This window comes from Mesocricetus auratus, unplaced genomic scaffold, assembly GCF_017639785.1.
Source record: "Mesocricetus auratus isolate SY011 unplaced genomic scaffold, BCM_Maur_2.0 Super-Scaffold_100010, whole genome shotgun sequence".
Classification (NCBI taxonomy): Eukaryota; Metazoa; Chordata; class Mammalia; order Rodentia; family Cricetidae; genus Mesocricetus; species Mesocricetus auratus.
This window is the reverse complement of record NW_024429194.1, coordinates 26,183,350-26,206,841: the sequence shown is the minus strand read 5'-3', so window position 1 is coordinate 26,206,841 and position 23,492 is coordinate 26,183,350. Positions and strand designations below refer to the sequence as shown.

The following is a 23,492-nucleotide window of genomic DNA, read 5'->3' as shown; positions in this document are numbered from 1 at the left end:
TTTTAAAATTAAAATTATATATATAAATATAATTTTATATATACATGAGATAATACACACACACACACACACACAGACGTGTGTGGAGGTCAGAAGACATTTCCCAGGATTCCCTTCTCTTCTTTCATCATGTAGAGTCAGAGAGATGACTGCCATCTCAGCGTGGGCAGCAGGTACCTTTACCCACTGAACCATCTCTCCAGCTCCTTCTCATCCCATTTCAAAGAAAGCAAAGCTGGGATCTGTGGGGATTCAGTCCGATTTCTGTAACCCAGGTGCTGAATTTGCTGACCCTGGGCCAGTTTAGTGACCCAGTGCAAGCCAGTCTGTCTCTGAAGTGGCAGAGGAGCCCAAGACTGAGGTCAGCTTGCCCTGGGGAGGGCACACTGTCCTGCAGGGCTCGACTGCTCATAGAGGCTTGTGAATACAGGAGCAGAACAGTGAAGGTGCTTTTGACAAGGTTTGCACTGGCAGACTGAAAGGGTCAAAGGGACATGTGGGGGAGGCAGGGGACCAGTCCCCACAGGGCATGGAGCCTTCTTTGACAGAGTGACAGAGGAAGACAATGTAGTCTATAAGATTGTTTGCACCCAGACTAGAAATTTTGCATCATAGTTAAAACAATCAACTTGTGGGCTTCTTGTGTCATTGTATCTTTAAAATACAATCCCAAAATACATTAATTATGATGGCATAATCAACTTAAATTGGTATTATAAACTGATTATGCAGAAAAATTAACTTTGATGCATACATGTTTACATTATAGAGAATGATAATTTTTAATAGTAACTTATACTAATTTATAGCAATAAAAACTGTCATTGAAATTATAAATGATACTGTTTAAATACTGGTATAATCTTTAATTTTTACTAAATGTTCTTTAGCAGTCTTTTTAACAGGCATGATATTCTTGTGAATGTGAACAAAGTTTCCTGGAGAGAGGCATATATTTCTGTTGTTCTATTGAATTCTACGTATGTCTCTGATGAAAATTCACATGTCAACTTACAAAACAGTCATCCTAGTCTGATGATTTATTTATGAACCAAAGCATGGTTTTTCCATTGCACCTCACCGCATCTTAGTTTCAGAGAAATGAGTTTGAGATAGCTATCAAAGAATAAGATGGAGTGTGAGTGGTGTGGTCCTACATGTTTGTGTCTAAGAGTGTGTGTGTTTGTGTGTGTGTGCACTCAGTGTTTGTGTGGTTTTTTTAAATAAAGTTAAGGATAAGTTTCGACTCAATTGTACAATTCTTAAAATGCTGAACCTTAATTATCAATTCTGGTATGATGCCATAAGACATAGAGAACAGTTTGTCATGGAGTACAAATTGACTAAAAGACAATTACAACATGAGATTGATGTGTTTGAAGGGCAGGAAGGCCAGCAAAGTGGACTGAGATTAGTCACAAGATTTTGAGGTCTGAGGCTAGTCACAAGACTTTGAAGTTGTGCTGAACAAGAGAGGAAAGGCAACAGAAATAGAGATAAAATGTCTTGCTGCCTTGAACCAGAAACCATGTGTTTTAGTTAGGGTTTCTATGGCTGTGAAGAGACACCATGACCATGACAACTCTTAAAAAGGAAGCATTTAATTGAGGTGGTGGCTTGAAGTTTCAGAAGTTCAGTCCATTATCATCCTGGTGGGACTTGGTAGCATGCAGAAAGACACCATGCTGGAGGTGCAGCTGAGAGTTCTATATCCTTCAGGCAACAGGAAGTGGTCTGAAACACTGGGCAGTATCTTGAGCATATGTGAGTCCTCAAAACCCACCTCCATGATGTCACACTTTCTCAAACAAGACCACACCTACTCCCAACAAGGCCATATTTCCTAATAGTGCCACTCACTTTGGGGGCCATTTTCTTTCAAATCATCACACCACAGGAGGAGCCCTTCTGAGACCTTGTAGCCTAACTTGCCTAGAGTACCAGAGTGTCAGGAAGCTTTTGGACATTGTGTGGGTGTTCACCAGGATGAACTACCCCGGAGCATCCACAGAAAGGTCCATGCTTCATTTAGTCAGAACGATTGCAGGTGCACTGAGTGTATGGCCTGGAACCATAGGAAAAAGGCAAGACATCATCAATGCTAGTCTGGACAAATTTAAGTTCTATGCCTGTCCTGGGCACTTATAACTTCTTTTAGTGTATGTGACTTGGACTTTATGGCCCAGTTCATATGCTTTTGAAAAAAATGAATTTTTAGCAAGTTACTATGTTATGATAAGGTAGGGACTGTGGAGACCATAAGAGGGCATTGGATCTCCTAGAACTGGATTTGTAGACAGTTATGAGCCGCTTGATGCTGGTGCTGGGAATCAAATTTGGGTCCTCTTCAAGAATAGTGCAGTTTCTTAACTCCTGAGCTGTCCCCCCTACCCCAATATGTGGTTCTCTCATGTGGATTCTGGGCTTTGAACTCAGGACTTCATGCTTGTGTGGCAAGTACTTGTCCAGTTGAACTGTCTCATTTGCCCACAGTATTTCAGACTTCGAGTCTATCCTCTCTAAATGCCTCTGCAACAGGAATAATTTGATGTTATTTTCTTAAGGAATCACTGAGGTGGAATCTCTCAAGATCTTACCAATCATGTGCCTCTTTCCCACTTTTAAATTTAGTGTTTCCCTTTTGTATACATGTAATAGAGTTTTTATATGTCCACACAGCTAAGATTACATATTAATGATATTCATGTAACTGTTTTCATTTTTTTACTTTTATTGGTTTTTTTGTGTGGATTTCACACCATGTACTATGATCCCTCTTATCTCCCTTGCATCTTCCCTCTGCCCTTGCATCCCTCCCAACAAATCAAAACCAAATTTAAAAGAAAAATCTAAAACAAAACAAAATAAAGAAACAAAACACAACAAAAACTAAAACCAAAACCAAACAAACAAAAGGAAGAAGAATCTTGTTGTGGAAGCTGTCGTGTGGCCTGTTGAGACATAGAGTTTACCCTTTAGTCTATTCATCTTTACTTGCAAGTGTTCATTGCCTCCAGTCATTGGTTTGGCTCAAGGCCTCTGATTTCTGCTACACCCCAAATCATGGTCTTTCACTGGGCCTCCTCTTTGATATCCTGTTGTTGTCCTGTGTCATGGAGACCCTGCTGTTTTGGATCTGTGGGTTTGTCCCCTTCACATGCTCCAACCCTTCTTAAATTCAGTGGATATTGCAGCTGGGCCAACTCATAGCTCTGGTTCCGAGCTTGGGTGTTAGATGGGTTGGTCAACTCACTAGCCTTCCCTCGTTGTCACTACTTGGATGAACTCGCCAACACTGCCCAGGCTAGCCCACCCAATGCAGGCTACAGCAAGGAGTAGGGTCATTTCTACTGCTCTAGGGACCTCAGATCCAAGTCCCCCTCATTCATATCACCAGGGCCAGCTCTAGTGTTTTGCCCAGGTAAGGTGCAGGGCACTCTTTCCTGATTGTTGTAGGGGCCATGTAAGGGGGGAAAGGGGCCAGCTCTCTTGCTCTAGGCTAGCTCTGGTCTAGCTCACCTGTGCACCCACAGCAGGGTCATCTCCTGTGTGCTGCAGCTGGTGTGGGGCAAGGGCTAGTTCGCTCACTCTTTTCTAACTCAGTCTTATATTAATTCAAAAATTGTTATTACAAAAGCATATTCATACCGTTAACACATATTCAATATCCATACATATGAATTGACACCACTAAAAATCAAATAGGTTTTGTTACTCATTGGAGCAAACATGAAATTGTTTATTTTAACAGTACAACGTATGCCTAAGTAGGGCAATAAGCCATGCGTCAGCACATCTAGTCTTAGTTCAGTGTATCATGCAATGTGGCCGAGTTTGTTTCTAAAATCCAGACTTTTGAAATTCGCAGTGACAAAATTGCCACTGGGTCCTTTGACAAGACCTGTAAACTCTGGAGTGCTGAGTCGGGAAAGTGTTACCACACCTTCAGGGGTCACACAGCCGAGATCGTGAGTACAGCTGACACTGAGGATTCCTTCATGTTGCTCTTCCTTAGAGGACTCAGTAGTGAGCATGGGGGTTGCTTTCATATCGCATCTTCTACCTTTGACCCAATGTTTTTAGTCTGCACGGATTGTCTATGTGATTCTCACCACTTAAGAGTTAACCACTCACAGATTTGGTGAGAGTAGCCTGTAATGTGATTGGCATCTGTGTGTGATGGACAGCACTCCTCCCTGGTTTACATTTGCTTATTGACTCCATGAGGGTTAATGAGGTTATCACAGTCTCTGTAAAATAACTTCCGTGAACCACGTTGAGAGTGCAGAATGATTATTTCATGCATTTCAATAGGATTCAGACTTGGACAAGTCATCTGAAACTCTAAATAAATAGCTTCCATTTATGGGGAGGCCTTTGTTTGTTGTCATCTGTATTCTACAATATGTCACCCTGTGGAGCTGGTGATGACTCTTGAGAACAAACAGAATGCTTGAATTAGGAGCAAACTTGTTTCTCATCCACCTTCAGATTCATGGCCTATTCATTTAACAAGAGCCCATGGTGGACTTAAGGTACTGTGCAGATAGGGGATGCTGCAGATATTCTTCTGTGGCACTCACTGTTCTCAAGACATCGATGTGTAATAGCTTACTTTGCCCCTTAGAAAATCCGATTTTGAGGCACAGCTAAGGAGACTGAGGCACTGACAGTAATTGGTCAAAGGTGAAGAAAGACAAAATCTCTGTCTTCAGAAAGTAGCTGTGTTCCCATACTCCCTTAAAATTTTGAAATGCTTTTCTTTTGCACAGAGTTCCTAGTAAGACAGTCATACAATTTCATGGTTAACAAAATCTATCAAATAAACACTAAATGTTAACCACATGTGAAGAGTCATTGAAGTAGCTCAGTTGGTAAAGTGTGGGTTTGATTCTGAGCATTGCATAATTTAGACATGGCCAGACATCTCTGCAATCCCAGCCCTAGGAGATGGAGGCAGGAGAATTAGATCAAAGTCATTCTTGGCTACATAGGGAGTTCTAGGGCAACATGACCTCAAAAGAAACAAAATAAAACCCCCAAAGCTATCTGTACATGTAATGTGTACAGTAGTTGTAGAATGCTTGATGGAACTGGATGCAGGGTTTTGTTGCTCAGGAATTTTCAGTTCAGCAGAAGGAGCAGATACATCACTGGCTAGGTTTAAAGAGGTGTGGTTATTGTGCTAGAAGTGTGTGGTGACCTCAGTGAGGCTACAGGGAAGGAGGTGACGTCAAGTGAACTTGACCAGGAATGACATTCAGAAAGAATGATGGAGAAGGGGCGCATGCTTTCCAGACACAGGGATCAGCATTTTTGTGTGTCCAGAGCTGTGCACCAGGGGGTGTTTCTGAGAATTCAGATATTGCTTTGTGATCAGAGAACTCAACCTTCTCCAGAGATGATATGCATTGAATATGCCACATGGACATGCCACATACACACACTGGCTGAGTTGCCTGCTATACCTGGTCCAGGGTGATGGGCAAGGAACTCTTGTGATGCCCAGCTTCCTGAGGTACTGACATTCATGTCTTTGTATGTCTATATTCAACCAAAGCCAGAGTATTAAGTGGAAGTGAATGCATGGAAGAGGCATGCAAAAATCATGGGGTAGGTCTAAGGGCAATTATATCATGGCATACTAAGGAACCTGGGCTTTATCTTATGAGCCATTGGGGCTTGTCCCGGAGGGTGTGCCTGACTTGGTTCTCTGAAATTACTATTTGTCTTAGTTTTATGAAGGAAAAATTGGAGGCATGTGAGACAAGAGGTCTCTGCTAGTTAGGGATCTGCTGCTATCCAAGTGATCCATGGTGAAGGCTGCCCTAAAGTAGTTGAGAAGCTGAGAAGTGTTAATGGAGTGGGGACAGAGGTGCTTGGTTACCACATATCTGAGGAATGAGGAAATGGAATCTAGAATGATTCCTTGTTTGGGAGTTTATGTTATTGGCAGTGCCTTTCCCTAATTCTGTGTATAAGAAGAGATCGCGTGATTTTTGAACCTCAGACAGACTGAGGAAAATTGCCTATGCCATCTAACAAGCATCCTTTGCTATTGGCTCACTATTCCACAACATCACATCTGAGAACAGGAAGATGATTCATTAATAATGTTGATCGCCAGGTTTAAGGAAGAAAAGCTCTTAAAATAATTTCACCAGGTACTTTATATACTTTCCTTAGCTTCCATGGTCAGGTGATGACTCAGGGAGTGTATATGATTCTAAGTCCTTGATGGATAAAGTTAATGTTAGGAGTTTGCATGGAGAGTGAACTTGATAGGTCGAAGGTAATGGTGTTGAGCATGCTAGAGGTAGTGATGTCTCAGTATCATAAGTTGAATGGTAAAGATAGACCAGGAGACCAGTGGAGGTCTCGAGGAAAGGGAATGTATCCTGGGACAAGGAAGGGATGGCAAGTGAGGAAGAAAGCTGGAAGTATTTGGAAATTTTAACCAGAGATGGACTAGCTGGTGATGAAGATATAGGCACAGTTGCTAATGGGAAGACCAAAAGCATGGGTCTGAGGCTACTAGAAAGACTGCTTGCAGGAAGGCCATCCAGGACATGGAATTGATTGGGTGAGCCAGAGTCACAGTTCCTCACTGAAGAACATGCTCAGACTGTGATCATAGCAACCTGGAGAGCCCCTAGCATGAAACTCACAGGAGATGAGCTGTGCTTTGACTCTTACTGTTCTGTGTTCTGAAAGCTGTAAAGGGAACCTGTGACAGAGCAGGTGACATGAGAAGAACAGGGTCTCTCTTTAGGTGGTGATTTGTTCAGGGTTCTACCTGGAGATGACAGGTTTCTCACTCTGATGATTTGGTGTGTTCTTATACACACCACCAATTAAATCTGAATCTGCTAAGATATTTGCAAGAGTTTTAGTGCATAATTTAGAGCAGGAAACACCATGTTTCTAAAGTCTCCCCCCACCTCCCATTTCATGTGTTGTAGGTGTGTTTATCATTCAACCCACAAAGTACAGTGGTTGCTACTGGAAGTATGGATACAACGGCCAAATTATGGGACATTCAGAATGGAGAGGAAGTGGTCACTCTAACAGTATGTCCATATTGTTAATAAGCCATATTACTAATCATCTGTTTTAATTATTAGTTGTATTTGTTATGAAGTGAAGGCGTTTAAACCATGGAAGATTCTACAGTTGGTTTGGTGACAATTGGGACAGACTCAGGCAAAGGTGCTGGAGAAACCAAATAGGCTTTTGTGTTTTAAATGTAAACCACATAATCTTAGCGTCCCTAGTCTATCTAGCTAAAAGAGAATGGGTAGGGGCGGTTACCGTTTAGAAGATGCACAACTGAAGAGCCATGCCAGCTGATTCTTTTTGAGATTATGATTTATGTTCCCCCTCTCCCTTCATGCTCAGCTTCAAGTTCTTCTGGATTACATAGAGTACCGGACTGAAAGCACAAAAACCAAAGGGTGTGACTCACAGAGGCCATGCCTGTTTTTTTTGTTTGTTTTTGTTTTTGACTTACCTGTTACCACGATGTCTTTGACACCTTCCCAGGGCTTGTCACCCTCCACTTCATCCCACCCAGCCCAAGTGCCTGCAAGTGAACTAAAGTATATTGTAATGAGTACGAACCATCAGGGAGTGGTTCCTTGTCCTTTTGCAAGTGTAAGTGAATTTTCAAAACTCAAACCAGACAAGCACAAACAGAATACTTTCTCTAAGAAAATTAAAAGTAGAATAAAACAAGAAGAAAGATGGTCATTATTGTAAAAGTTATTCCAACAACTTTTCTATTTTTTAAATCTGAGGACCTAGCATTATTAACATCAGAATAGGCCAGTGTTTTCTGACTGTGTTTTCTTTCAGGAACATGTGGAGGGAAAACTTCATTTTAGTTGGTGTCTGTGGTTTCAATATATTTTTCTTTCTACTGACTCTGCTGTGCCTGTTTGGCACGCCGAGTCCTGCTCTGCGCATGCGTCTGCATGCCTATCTGCTGGTGGGAAGAAAACCTGTGTGCATGTCCTGAACTTGAATGCTCAGTTATGCTTTACCTTGTCAGCAATCAGTAAATCAATTCGTGAATGAACTTTTTGGGGGGGCAGTTTCGAGACAGAGTTTCTCTGTGGCTTTGGAGGCTGTCCTGGAACTAGCTCTTGTAGACCAGGCTGGTCTCAAACTCACAGAGATCCTCCTGCCTCTGCTTCCCAAGTGCTGGGATTAAAGGCTTGAACGTAAACTTTTAAACTATTCTATTATCTGCAAATATAATGAGTAGATGAGAAGATATCACAGCGGGTAAATCCCTCTGTGTAAGCAAGAGACACTGAGTTCTGATTCCTTGCACTCTTATATAAGTCAGGTGTGGTGACACAGTTGTGTAACCACAGCACCTGAAATGGTAGAGACAGATGAGGTCCTTGCCAGCCAGCCTAGTCCAACAGTCAGATCCAGGTCTAGTGAGAGACTCATTCTCAAAAATACTAAAGTGGATAGTGATGGAGAAAGATAAATGAAGTTAACCTCTGACAACCTCCACAAATGCATAGACAAGTGCACCCACAAGCATGTTCACATATACATCTCTCTCTCTCTCTCTCTCTCTCTCTCACACACACACACACACACACACACACTGAGAGAGAGAGAGAGAGAGTGAGAGAGAGAGAGAGTAATCCTAGCAATTTAGAGGTTGAGACAGGAGAAATATGTATTCAAGGTTTTATAGTGCAGAAGCAAAACAAAATAGAAATAAAGGTATTTAATTGTGTTTATTTACTGATACAATTGAAATGATGCTCATATCACAAATAAGATCCTATTTCCAGATTCTCAGAATTTGCTGCAGGAGGAACTTCTTCATATGGTCTCATACAGTGGGCTCCTCAGGTATAGCCCGTGAGGAGGGAAAATCAGGTCATGGACGGCTGCTTATCATCATTCATTTGACATCACACAGTCATAGGAGTTTCTTCCTCTTTAAAGTTACTAAATTATCCTATCTACTCTTTTCTTTTGCTCACTGCTGATTATCATGACTACCTGAAGACTGTTCTTCTAGTCTTCTCAGGACCTAGCTTCTTCAAACATATTCTTCTATCTTTAATATAACCCAGTCTGCCCTACAACATTTTTGCTGTTCTGCAATGAACCTGCTTGAACTGTGCAAGGCAATGAACTTTGCTGATTTACTGTGCATATCACCAAATTCTGGTCTCTCAACTTCCTTGTTACCCTGCATAGAAAGCTGTGCATATATACAGCCCAGCCTAGTCTAGCCCAGGATGATTTCCTGTGTCCCCCTGCACCTATCTCTTCTCTACCATCTTTTGTATGATACTATACTCTTATCTACAATATTCTTATCTATGTTCTCTCATCTACACGTGCGTATGACTGTGTCTTTTCTTTTTCCAGGGCCATTTGGCAGAAATAATTTCCTTGTCATTTGACACCTCAGGAGACAGAATCATCACAGGATCCTTTGACCACACAGTTGTAGTATGGGATTCTAGTACTGGAAGGTAATTTTCTAGATATTTTTGATCTGTGCCAGTAGTTAAGAAGATCTGTGTTATATATGAACTTATCCTTGCCTAAGCTGTTTATGATTTAAATTCTTCAGGAGTATGACTCATAGTTGGTTTTTTTTTTTTTTTTTTTTTTTTTTTTGGTTTTACGAGACAGGGTTTCTCTGTATTGTTTTGGAGGCTGTTGGTCCAGCCCGGCCTCGAATTCACAGAGAATCACATACCTCTGCCTTCCGAGTGCTGGGATTAAAGGCATGTGCCACCACTGCCCGGCTCATAGTTGATTTTTAAAAATGTGTTTTAGTAATTTGCGTGCATATATGTATGAGCAGCACAAACATGCCTGGAACTTTCATGATCGAAAGCCACAATGCAGGTGCTAGGAGCTAAACCTGGGTCTTGTGCAAGAGCATCACGTGCTCTTAACCATGAGTCACCTCTCCAGTCCCCAGGTTGACTCTTTAGTGTTATTTTGGATCCACAAAATAAGACAGTTCCTATAATTCTGGGCAAATGATACCAGACAGCAACATGAAGAGCTTCGTTGCATAGCTGTTACTAGTCCCATGTACTATATAATCAGGTTTCAGTGTCATCTTATTATGGTAAGGCTGAGCATCATGAACTAAAACTCATAGTTAATTCCCAAACTTAATTTGGTCCAGAACTTCAATTTCCTTTCTAATGGTTGTTGGTCTTACTTGTCAAGAAGTTAGCTAAATATACATATTTGTGTTGGAAAACTCCACTCTTGGACTAAGAATTTGGATAGAGGGATTCATTACCAGTGCTATTATCCAAGAACATGAGTGAGGGAAGGGCCTTGCAACTATTGGATGCACTGCTCCTGAACACCCATGGGTCTGTGGGACCCACTAATGTGTTTTCATTCATTCATGAATTAGATAGCTAATAAATTAGTTTTGGAGTCAGAGTCCCATGTAGTTCAGGCTGGCCTTGAGCTCTTTCTGTAGCTGTGGATGACCTTGAACTTCTGATCTCCATGCCTCCATCTTCTGAATGCTGGTATTATACACATGTGCCACCACACTTGATGTAATACTGTGGATTAAACCCAGAGTGTTCTTCATGCAATGAAAGCAATCACTTTGCCATATGAGCTACTTTCCTAGCAGTACTCATTGATTTTAAGACCATTTCTGGAGTTTTAGATGACCTTTATGAATCATTACTCATTCCTTTCTGAAATGCTACTTTAAGTAAAGTTATAGTTTTCAATTTTATTTTAATTGTACATATTTATGTTACAGTGATAATTCAATCCATGTATAAACTATTACATGATGAAAACAGGATAGTTAACATCTCCATCTCCTTAAATACTTTTTTCAAAGTTATACTAGTATGAAATAATTGTACGTATTTGTAGGGTACAGTGTGATATATGGGCATATGATATAATGTGTTACTGAGCAAATCAGAAACTGTCTGAGGCTAGAATAAGACATCATGTTACCTTTTCAAACACAGATTTATTTTTTATGCATGTGAATGTTTTTTGCATTCATGTGTGTATGTGCATCAAGTACTTGTCTGGTGCCCAGAGAGGCTGGGAGAGGACATTGGATCTCTGGAACTAGTTACAGTTGGTCATGAGTTGCCATATGGGTGCTGGGAACTGGCCATGGATCTCTTGAGTATAGTGAGTGCTCTTAACTGTTGAGCCATCTCTCCAGCCTCAGTTATATTATCTTTGATTACTTAAAACTTCCCATGTGTGTTTTTACTGAAATTAGTGTGCTCTTTTCAAGTCACAGCAAAACTCTTCGTTTCATTATAAAAACTGTAATTTTGTAAATAATAAAATTTAGTTCACATGTATGGGCTTGACTATGTGTGCACATGCTGGAGTAAAACACCTGTGTTTTTATCACTAACCTGACACGACCTAGAACAGTGCTTCTCACCCTTCCTAAGGCTGTAACCCTTTAGTACAGTTCCTCATGTTGTAGTGACCACCATAAAATTATTTTAATTGCTACTTCATACTAGAATTTTGCTACCGTTATGAATAATAATGTAAATATCTGTAGAGATACAGGTTTTCTAGAGGGATTGTGTTCAAAAGGTTGAGAACCACTGACCTAGAGTCACCTGGGAAGAGAGGCTCCAAGTGAGGAATCATTTTGATAAGGATGGCCTATGGACATGTCTGTGGGAGACTGTGCTGATTGTTAATTGCGTTATGAGGATCCACCCTGGTTGTGGACAGTGCCATTTCCTGGGTTGGGCCTTAAGCTGTTACCAGTGAAGAAAGCCACTTGGGCAGAAGCCGAATCAAGCAGACAGTATGGGGTGTGGGGTGTTCTTGCTTCCCTCTGAAAAGTGACCATCTGTCTGAGCCCCTGCCTTGGCTTCCATGAAATGATGGGCTGAATAATCCCTTCCTCCCCTACGCCGTTTTCTTCAGGGTGGTTTGTCACAAAATCAGAAATGAAACCAGGTAATCTTTGACCAGTTGTGCCTATTTCTGTCTTGCAGGAAGGTGCACACTTTAATTGGCCACTGTGCTGAGATCAGCAGCGCCTTGTTCAATTGGGATTGTTCTCTAATATTAACAGGCTCCATGGACAAGACCTGCATGGTGAGCTCAGAGTTGGCCTGTCTTTGTACTGTGTTTCTTTCCTTTATACTGTTTCAGGTGTTCATCGTAACACTAATAGACTTCAAAGAGGGAATACAATTAAACATTGATTTATAAATGATAATTGCTAATTTCCACTTCAAGTCTCCAGTTGTCTAAATTCGAAGGAACTATAAAGTGATAAATCAATACTGTTTGCTTCAAAGACAAGAAAGGTCTTGTTGAAACACCACAATAATTTTCTTAAGTGTCCTGCTGCTTATTTAGCATGCTTGCTTTGATTGGCACTGCCCTCAAGAAGCCTCAAATAAGTTTTCTCCTGCCATTGATTCTCTTCTCTTCAAAAATAATTACTGAGAGGCTATAATCACTTGCCACATAATTTTATCCAAATGGCATTCAAATCTCACGATGGATGTACTTTTCATTTACTGTCATCATAGTTTGGGATCAAACCCCTAGTCATCTAAAGTCTTTGTTGCAGAAAAGATCCCTTTATACCAATCCCTGAAGCATACCACTCAGGATTTTCTTTCTTTCCATAATGTTGTAGAAAATTCTAAGTGCCTTTGCCTTGATTTTCCTGTGACCAAATGGTTGACTGTGGTCTTTGGTTATAAATCAAAGTGGAATTAAGTGATCAGAGAGAATGATATGTATCCTTTGATCACAATTAATTAGCAAGACACACTCCTATCATGATATCACTGGGCATCTTTCCACTTTGGGAAGGAATTTCATTGCTTAGTTGATGGTTTGTGTCTCTCTCAATTTCAGTTGTGGGATGCTTCAAGCGGGAAATGCATAGCAACCTTAACAGACCATGATGAAGAAATACTAGACAGCTGCTTTGATTATACGGGGAAACTTATTGCAACGGCTTCTGCTGATGGTAAGTCATCTGTTCACACATTTAAGTTATGGAGGAACTTATGTTTTCCTTGGAAATGGTGCCTGACTCTATACCATGCTTCATCTCCCCAAGAACCTACTATGGTGGAAACCCATGCCTATCTCTATTGTTTTTTTCTGCTGAATAGTACTCCATTGTGTAAATGTACCACATTTTCTCTATCCACTCTTCAGTTGAGGGGCATCTAGGTTGGTTCCAAATTCTTGCTATTACAAATAATGCTGCTATGAACATAGTGGAACAGACATCCTTGTTGTATGAATGGGCATCTTTTGGATATATGCCTAAGAGTGGAATTGCTGGGTCTTGTGGTAGATTGATTCCCATTTTTCTGAGGAATTTCCATACTGATTTTCAAAGTGGATGTACGAGTTGGCACTCCCACCAGCAGTGGAGGAGTGTTCCACTTTCACCACATCCTCTCCAACATAAATTGTCTTAGGTGTTTTTGATTTTAGCCATTCTGACAGGAGTGAGATGGTATCTCAGAGTTGTTTTGATTTGCATTTCCTGGATGGCTAAGGTTGTTGAGAACTTTCTCAAGTGCCTCTCAGTCATTTTAGACTCTTCTATTGAAAATTCTCTACTTAGTTCTGTAGCCCACTTTTTAATTGGATCTGTTGGTGTTTTGGAGACTTGCTTCTTGAGTTCTTTTGTAAATTTTGGAGATTAGCCTCTGTCAGATGTGGGGTTAGTGAATATTTTTTCCCATTCTGTGGGCTGCCTTTTTGTCTTGCTGACTGTGTCCTTATATACTTTTCTTGTGCTGGGATTAAAGACATGAGATCTGTTTTTCTTTTAGACTGATTCACTCTCATATAGCCCTGAGTGACCTTGAACAGAGGTCCATCTGCCTCTGTCTCCTGTTCCTGGGATTAAAGGTGTGTGCCACCACTGCCTGGCCTCTATGGCTATGTCTATTTTTGCATTCTGATCTCCAGGCAATCTTTATTAGAGTGTAAACAATATATCACTACAGTTCCACTATGTCTGTCAAATCCCTATGAAAAACATGTCCTACAGTATGCTCCCATTACCTTGTTTACAGAAAAAAACAATACCATATTATGTCCTCATCATCTGATGATCATGTATGTGTTTGAAACCCCAAGTCCCCATTCTTATTTTGTACCATTGGCCTGATTTTCATATATGATGCTGCTTGTTAACTACAAATGGTGCTATAATATTGTATGCCCCTGTCCTTGATTACCACACATGACGCTACACAGTTTCCATGAATTTTCCTTCATGTCTATTCCCCAACACTATGTTCTTGGTCATCATTTTGATGGGTAGATATCGTCCTACACTGAACAGACACATAAATGCCTATGTATGGCACCAGTCTATGTTTCATCTCCTTGAATACCAGTCATGATGCACGTGTACTATGTGCGCCTGAGAATGTTATATGTGAAGCAGCTGTGTCAACCTTTCTATCCATAAATGACAATACATTGTCACCTCCCTGATTATCTTAAATGAGAATCCACAATGTCAGCCACACTCTCTGAATCAGCATGTTTTATGCCACAGTATATCAAAGTCATAATTTAAAAAAACAAACCTCTGACACTATGGTAAATTTATGTCAGGTCACTTGTCGCATTTACCTTATCTGCCTTATGATGCTTGAGGTATATATCTACATGAGATGAACTTGTAGCTTCTTAGTCTATATGATGCTATGATATATCTATATATACATATATATATCTGCATGATATTTACCAATGGTATCTTACTTTATATGATATTACAGTGTGTGTGTGTATAGATATATGCCTGTTAATAATATCTTACTCTATACAATCCTCTAGTGTGTATGTATGTGTGATCTCTACTGACAATATCTTACTCTATATATTGCTACTATATATATTATCAATATTGACTATATCTTCCTCTATAATCTCTATAGATAATCACAGTGTCAAATAATCCATCTGTGTTACATTGGGTTTATTATTTCACTGACTGTATCAGATATGCACAATGCTTGTATAGTAATCTTGAAGATTATACATGATGCTGCATTAATATGTCATCTCTTTGCCAGTTATATGGCATTGTATGTATACATAATTGCTGATAACTTATACATGATTCTATTATGTAGGTAATGAGCACGACAACTATGCATCATGTTACACTGTATGCATACACTTTAGAATACTACGTATGGCACTGTAGTTTGACTGCTTTGCCTCTTTGATAACAATGTGTAATCCTGCTGTGTTATGGGTGAAACTGATGATACAGAATTATATTTCTGGTGTCTGCATCATATACATGGCAAAATATATAACAAAACACCATGTGCTTTATATTTAAATTTTATGTCATAGTATTATCTTAAGTGTGATATATTGTGACAACTTAGTGAAGCCTTGCCATTTTTTATGCCTCTGATAGTGTTGTAGTCATGAAAACTCTATTTTCATCCCTTTTTTGATGATGATATTATGTAATTTGTGATATCCAAGATATTCTCAAGTAACATTATATTATGGTTCATCTTTTTTTTGTTTGTTTTTGTTTTTTGAGACAGGGTTTCTCTGTGGCTTTGGAGGCTGTCCTGGAACTCACTTTGTAGACCAGGCTGGCCTCGAACTCACAGAGATCTGCCTGCCTCTGTCTCCCGAGTGCTGGGATTAAAGGCGTGCACCACCAACGCCCGGCTTATGGTTCATCTTTTTGATGATATTTGAAACTGCCCTATGTATTAATCATGAACTTAAACATCATGTGTGATGTCACTATATATGTCTTCTTTTGGATAGCCATAAAGAATGGTATTTAAGCTAGGCATGGTGGTATCCCCATTTAATCCCAGCAAGGAGATCCTTTTCTATCAAAGCCCCTCGAGTTCTTCACACAGTAACTATCAGGTAATAGATAAGTCTTTAACATACTAAGTCTTAGGCTGGAGAGATGGCTCAGAGGTTAAGAGCACTGACTGCTCTTCCAGGGGTCCTGAGTTCAATTCCCAGCAACCACATGATGGCTCACAACCATCTACAATTCAATCTGGTGCCCTCTTCTGGCATGTAGGTAAAACACTGTATATGTAATACATAAATAAATCTTTAAAACAAACATACTAAGTCTTGGGGAACTTGTTGCATGCAGCAAAATACAATATAGAGATTTTATAGTTCTTTTACAATTTATCACACTAGTTTCTGTATATGGAGTAAATACAAGTGCAATCTCATTGTTTCCCATACCCATAACCATATAACATTTTATTTCTTCCATTGGACTGGAATGGACAGGGCAGTGGTGTGGAAACCATATGTGTGAGCTTCTTCTGAGCTCTCTATTAGTGATACATGTCTATTCTTTGGCCAAGACCACACAATCCTATTTACCATGGCATGAAGAAAATATTGGTATCAGGAAATAAAAGTTCTCCAAATGATATCCTTTTAAATTATTTTAGTTCTTGTTAGTCCTTACCTGCTTTTCTGTCCTCATTCTTTTTTGGAGATCACATTCCTTAATTCATAATAAACAGTCTAAATGTCTCATAGAATCCTTCTTGAGTAATGACTGCTATACTGTGTAAATTTATGAATTTAAATGCATAAAATCAATGTCATAAGATCAGTCATGGAAATAGTACTTCTTATAACCTAGCTCTGTAACTTTGCACAAAGGTTGTTATGAGCAGGGCCTAGAGAAAGGGCTCAGAGCCAGGCAGATCTCTATGAGTTCAAGGCCAGTCTGGTCTACATGGTGAGTTCCAGGATAGCCAGGACTACATAATGAGACCCTGTCTCAAAGATAAAAAAAACATGAACTTTAATGGATCAGTGTCATCATTCTGATATAAATACATGGTTCATGAGTACAAATAATCTGTTATGCCTCTGTGTTTTTGATGTCCCTTTAATAGCTAGGCCCCATACTTTATTGTGATCAGCACAAAGACATCTTCACTGAATGTGCCTCATCTCCAGAAAGACCACAGATGGTGGCATGCATAGTCTCTGTTATCTTTCTGGTTGCCACATGTGGTCCTGAACTGTATCATATCCTTTCTGTCACTTTAAAATCTGTGTAAGAGGGGTTGGAGAGATGGCTCAGTGGTTAAGAGTGCTTGTTGCTCTTTAGGAGGACCTGAATTTGGTTCCAGAACTCATGTAGGGTGACTCACAACAGCCTGAAGCTTCGGTTCTGTTTGTTACAACATTGTCTTCTGGTCTTCACCAGCACCTGCACTCACCTATAATACGCACACACAGACACACACAATTAAAATAAAATGCATCTTTAACAATCTGCATAAGCAATCATACTGAATGCACAGCACATCCTTGAGAATAATGTGTGATGTGATTCTACACAAATTGCATACACCTGTGGTCTTTAGAATGGGTCTAATCCTTGATAACACTGCATGAAGCTGTGTGATACTTCATCTCATTACTCCCTTAGTTCATATTTCATTATCACCGCCTCTGCCTATTGTGTATGATACCAAGCTATATCCTGTGCCATGTTTTTTTAGAGTCGTGTGGAATGCCGCATAATCAGTCCTCTTTCCTGATAAGCTCATATAATGTACATTGGCTTCTACATCATGCCCTTGAAAACTCTCTAATGATTTTATGTTGTGGTTTATCTTACTGTGGCTAATTCAACATATTCCTCATGGATATTTTATGGAAAGCAGGTCAGGACATAATTAAAGGTCAGGACATAATTAATCATTCATACATGTTTATTTAATAAATGTTATGTTGCAAAGAATATTAGAAGTCACTCAGCAGCATTTGCTGGGGAAAGGGCTGGAGGATCAGAATGCTGAGAAATGAAAAGTTTGCTGAAGGAGAAGTTCAATTATAGTTTTTATTTCCTTGTTATCTGCTGTTTTTCCAGTAACAATTCTGTTATTTCATCATCTACAAACCATTACTTTAAAAACGATTTTTTTTCTTTTGAGGTATTCTAATCCTGTGCTTCCTAGGAAGCATTGCAATTTAGAACACTCTTGTTTATCTCCAAAATGACAAATGTTTATTGTTTCAGGTTCAGAAGTTGGGATTAGTTTGTTGCACAGTAGAAGATAATTAACACCAGCTGGTCTAATTGCTGTCCCCATTTTACAGCTGAGGGAGCTAAAGTGTACATAAATTAACTAAAGCAGCTTGTGTCAGGACACAGGGTTAGGAAATTGTGGAGGTGAGATGTGGACCAGCAGACTGCTTTCTGACCATTCTCATTCTATCTTGCACATAGCTGTGATGTCAAAGAGTGAGTCTATGCATCACATAATTTATTTCATCCGCCATCTTCCTTTCTATGGTGCACCACATTTCAGTGTTACTGAATTGTGAAGCATCTCAGCTGTAAGACAGTTCTAAAATAAGATTAAAAATCATTTTATCTCTTCCAGTTTTTCTTATTCCACATATCACACATTCTTCTAAACAGGAGCCCATGATCTCTTGCAACAATGTCAGAGACAGAGAGCAAGTCTTGTCCAGCCTCTTCTGTAGTGGGACAACTTGTATTCAGAAGGTTGGACATGGCTCTTGACACAGGAAGGACAAACTAAATGCAGAGCTCATTTGCCAGAGAATAGACTTTTAGTTAATGTGAAGTCCTTCATTTCAGATGGATTAATGTTTATTCTAATACCTCTCCAAAAGGAACAGCAAGAGTTTATGATGCATCCACAAGAAAATGTATAACCAAACTGGAAGGCCATGAAGGAGAGATCTCAAAGGTGAGTTGCTTTCTCACTTTGATCTGTGTGTTTACTGTAAAAAGAATATATTTAATGTTAGTAGGATAATAGAGGTTACAAATTAACCCCCTAAATTAATAGATAAGACCCTTTAAGATAGCCAACATGTTTATTAATATGCAACAGGCAGAAAAGTACAGTTCCTGACATTCAGTAGCTTGAGGTATACAGAACAAAGATAAAACAAGTTAAGTGAATAGAATGATACTTTGCTGAGTACTCACTGAGCCTAATATGGTGTCCAATATTGCTGAAGCTACTGGAGTTGAATGGCTGAGGAGTCACATTATTGAACTTGCTTATGCTATATCTGCATTTGATCATTATTTTAAGGTGAATTTCTATGTAAAGTGACTGGAAACACCACTCAAAGCAACTGATAACACCTCTTTTGAAAATGTTTATTATGAAATAAATTCCTTGCTCTTCACCATCTTTCCTGCATCTATTACTGACAGTGGGTTTCCTGTTGGATGGCAGAGAGCTGTAAATGAAGCATACTAGACTTCACCTACACATAGTAGACCTATTACAAACCAAGGGATTTCAGTTAATTTTCTTTACAAAATATGATTAAGCTCATATACTTCATAGAGAGTGGAGCTATATCTAGTGTTGGTTACATAAAACGTAGTATTTTTGGATCTTATGGGGGTTAGCTGGGCATAATGACACATGCTTGTAAGTGTAGTAGGTTGGAGATAGAGACATAAGGATCAGGTGTTCAAGGCCAGCCTGGGCTATAGGCTACATTGTCTCAGCAACCAAACACCAACACCCACCCCCACAAAACAGATGTATTGGGACTAAAGCACTTAAGTCTCTTTAATTAAATCATCCTGCCCAGTCAACTACCCAAACCTTTATTTTTAAGCATGTCTTCTCTGATTCAGCAAAAAGAAATTATTTCTTAAACATTTAAAAAGCATAAAACAATATTCTTTTCAAACATCAGCAAATATTTAATTAGCTGAAAATACCCAACTCAGCAATGTAAGGAGCTTGCAAAGTGCTTTTTTCTACTTCTAGTAAACATGCAAGTTTGTTTTATGCAAAAAGACATGTGGTGCTTCGAGGGTTCTGTAAATTAGAGGTAATGGAAGGGGTGAGGTTTAAGAATATTTAACAAAGTATGAACTTATCCATTTTGAAACTACAGGGCTGTATCTTAGGGTTGTATAGAACACTTTTTAGAAGCGTCACAGAGCAGAGCCACTCAGTGAGAGTCTGAGGTTTGTATGTGTGCCCGCAACAAGGCAGAGCATACTGTGACTCAGGGCTCTTGCCTCCCAGTTCTGCCTGAATTCTTGGTTTTATATGTAAGATTTTTATCTGCCACTTCCTTATGAAATAATAGCTTGATGGCTTCAGAACTTTGAAGGTTATAGCAAGATTCCAATATTTCCCATGTATACTCCTGTCCCTCCATCCTTTATCCCTGTTGCTGTTGGCCATTGCCCTCTGGCTGAAAGTGCTGGCATACATGGAAATGGGTGCTGCTGACCACTTCATGGACTGAGAGGTAACAGAGTGGTAAGGGGGTATGGGGAAGTGGGGCATGGAAGGGCAGCCTGGGCCATGTTCCTGAGTGTTTGGCATTTTTCTCAATGAGTGTGTATTTGTCTTTGTGAACATGTGACTATAAGAAAATTTTGAGTTCTGTATTATTTAATTGTATGCATGTCAAGCAAATATATTGCTCATGGTGATAATATTTATAAGGAGTACAGAGCTAAAACATCTAGTATTTAGTTCACCAAATGGTTAAGATGTTAGTATATATTCAGTAATCACAATAATGAATTCATTATGACATTTCATATATGTATGTAATGTATTGTGATCATATGTATCCCCATTACCTTCCCTGTTCCCCTTCCTCTATTGTGGACCCTCTTCCTATTACCAGTTAGCACTCTTTCTGGTTTCATGTGCTTTTGTGTGTGTGACCCAGAGAATTTCATTAGGACAGCTTAGAGGACTATGGGTGTCAGTAACCACCTTTTGAGAGCTTCCCCTGTGCTAGGAATTTTACAGACACTGGTGAGACAGTGATAAGATAAGGCATGGCTTGTCCTCCTCATATCTCCAGACCCAATTGAAGTGACTCAAATCATTGTCTTGTGTTAAGTAGAAAGGACTTCCACTGGGTTATCAGAGGAATTCAAGGGCCAGTGACAGGTGCCTCTGACACTCAGATACTAAAGGAGAGCACCTGGTCCAAGTGAAGCATCCAAACGTATTATCTGAAAGTGATGCAATTTGGGTAGCAATAGATGAAAATCCTCTTGCAGCCCTAGGTGTCTGCTCTTTCTGTGGCACAGACGGAGGGGTGTTCTATGTGGTTTTAGTGACAGAAGCTTGTGTGGCAGAGGTGACATTGAAATTTACAGGTAGAACCTGATTTGTTTTTATCTACAATTTGTCTCTGCCTCTCTTTTGGATGAGGAGCGAACCACAAGTCTTTGGGAAGAAACCGTTGGGAAATACTCAAAAGTATACAGGTGCTTTGGTCTTTTATGATTAGAGTTGTGAGAAAGTAAACAATTAAACATTAGCATCCAGGCTTCAACTTTCAGATATTAGTCCCTATATTTTTCCCATCAGGAAGACGTTCTTCTAAAATAAGTACTAGATCAGGGAGAAGATTGGTGCTCAGCACTACGTTTGCTTTTGGAAATCTATTGTTAACCCAAACTTCTACTTTCTACCATCTCTTTTGCTGTTTTGCAGATCTCTTTCAATCCCCAAGGAAACCGCCTCTTGACAGGCAGCTCAGACAAGACAGCCAGAATCTGGGATGTCCAGACTGGCCAGTGCCTCCAGGTCTTGAAGGGCCACACTGATGAAATATTTTCGTGTGCTTTCAACTATAAAGGAAATATAGTCATTACAGGTATGGAAGAAATACACATCATGGAGCTAGTTTCCTTTTCAATTGCCTGCTAGACTTTTTAAAAGGATGCTAAAAGGAGTACAACCTCTGCTCAATTTTCTAGAGGCCCTGGCTTATCCTGGAATTTCATTTTACTTCCATTATTGAATTTTTTGTTATTATTGGATTTTTAAAGAAAATATTTTGCATCCTGGCCTCAGACTTGCAGTAGTCTTCCTGTCTTAGCCTACCCAGTGCCAGGTTTGGAAGTATTAGCCACCATGCCAGGTTCCCATTCAGTTGCACCAGGACTCACCAGAATGTTCTCTGCCACTGATGGTAAACATTTGTGACTTTTAATTCTATTGCTTTAGGTAAGGTAGCTAGGAACTTGTGTATACTCAACTAATGGTTACTGCTCAACTGACGGTAGTAGACACCGATAAAGTAAACAAGTCTGGACTTTCATTTTCCACAGATGATGTGGAAAATAATAGCCCAGTAGAGGTGTTAAATTTCAATGTCTTTTTCTTGGATCTTTCCTGAGAAAGTGCTAATAGGTGGTGGTGGGGGGAAGAATATGCATTGAATGTTTTCCCAGCTATCGGCAATTGTGTGACTTCCTGGTGAGTTGTCCATTGGAAAGCCTCACATTCACACATGGCTCAGTATCAGTGACCCAGGAGAAAGTCCCTCTGTTCAAAAAAAGGGTAACAGAAACAAGATAAGGGGAAAATGATCTTGCAATTTGTTTCATCAGGCAGCAAGGACAATTCCTGTAGGATATGGCGCTGACTGAAGGACTCTGCTGTGGAGCAGGGCTGTTGGCAACAGTGATGAAGAACTTGAACTCCCAGAGAACAAGTGAGCCTATTTCCTCTGCTTCCTCTTTTTGTGCAACTCACCCACAGAGCATCCTGTCCTTCACTTACAGACATGGCTGTGAAAACTGACGAACTTACATCATTTCTTGATGTTATCCGAGGTGATAACAGGAGCAAGCATCATATGTGGTAAATGCCACTAATTGTTTTAGTTGTGTTTTGTGTTTCAATAGCATCAGGATATTGATAAAATTGAGTCAACATGCTTTTACAGTACTTTGTCAAGATTCTAGAATCTTCTAGATACTACCTGAAGGTTCGTGTTAGTTTCTTTTCAATAAAGTTTTCAGACAAAATTTCATATGAATAGTGTTTTGATGCTGCAACGATAAACGGCACACTTACTAAAAGTAAAAATAAGTATTGTAGAAATTACTCACAAGAGACCAAACAAGTAACCCAGATGAGCCGAGTAGTTTTCTGCCACCGAACTGGAAGCCGAAAGCCGGAAAAAGAGAGAGACTTCCGTTGTTCAGTCTTTTATACCTTCCTCTGTAACGCCCCTAGACATGCCCAAAAGTGGGCCTGGCTAGTGACGTAGTTCACCGCCTATGTCCGTATATGTCTTTAGTCATGCCTAAAGTTGGTGTGGTTAGCGGTGTGGTAAACCGCTCTTTTATTACCTCATCTGTGTGCGCCTCTAGTAAGTCACATGGCTAATGGCGGCATTGTTTTCCTCCTACAGTGTTTCATTATATGTTTGGAGGGCAAGATAACAAACAATAAAATGGTTCTCACCAACAAATGTATTCTGCATTGAAAGTGGTATAGAATATATGTAGGTAGGTTTATCTATAAGAATTCGTTAAAAGAATAGATATTCAGATTAGTAAATTTAAAAACCCTAAACGAAAACATTGAAGTATAAGAGGAAACAACCAAACTGTTGCTAAAATATTAAACATATCTTGAGCTGCTGGAGAGATGACTGCTGTT

The 23,492-nt window shown here is 39.8% G+C and overlaps 1 protein-coding gene across 2 annotated transcripts in view; it reads left to right on the top strand.

Annotated features, from left to right (window-relative positions):
- Window positions 1-22,852, top strand: part of Daw1 (dynein assembly factor with WD repeats 1) — a 38,274-nt gene extending 15,422 nt beyond the window's left edge. Inside the window, exons 6-13 of one of the 2 annotated variants that reach the window (XM_013122361.3) lie at window positions 3,869-3,968; window positions 6,963-7,070; window positions 9,406-9,512; window positions 12,021-12,123; window positions 12,901-13,015; window positions 18,700-18,776; window positions 21,531-21,693; window positions 22,433-22,852. In XM_013122361.3, coding sequence (XP_012977815.1) covers window positions 3,869-3,968; window positions 6,963-7,070; window positions 9,406-9,512; window positions 12,021-12,123; window positions 12,901-13,015; window positions 18,700-18,776; window positions 21,531-21,693; window positions 22,433-22,467 — 808 coding nt within the window. In that variant the 3' untranslated portion in view covers window positions 22,468-22,852. The other variant, XM_040753190.1, reaches the window with a different exon arrangement.
- Window positions 22,853-23,492: the final 640 nt, after the last annotated feature.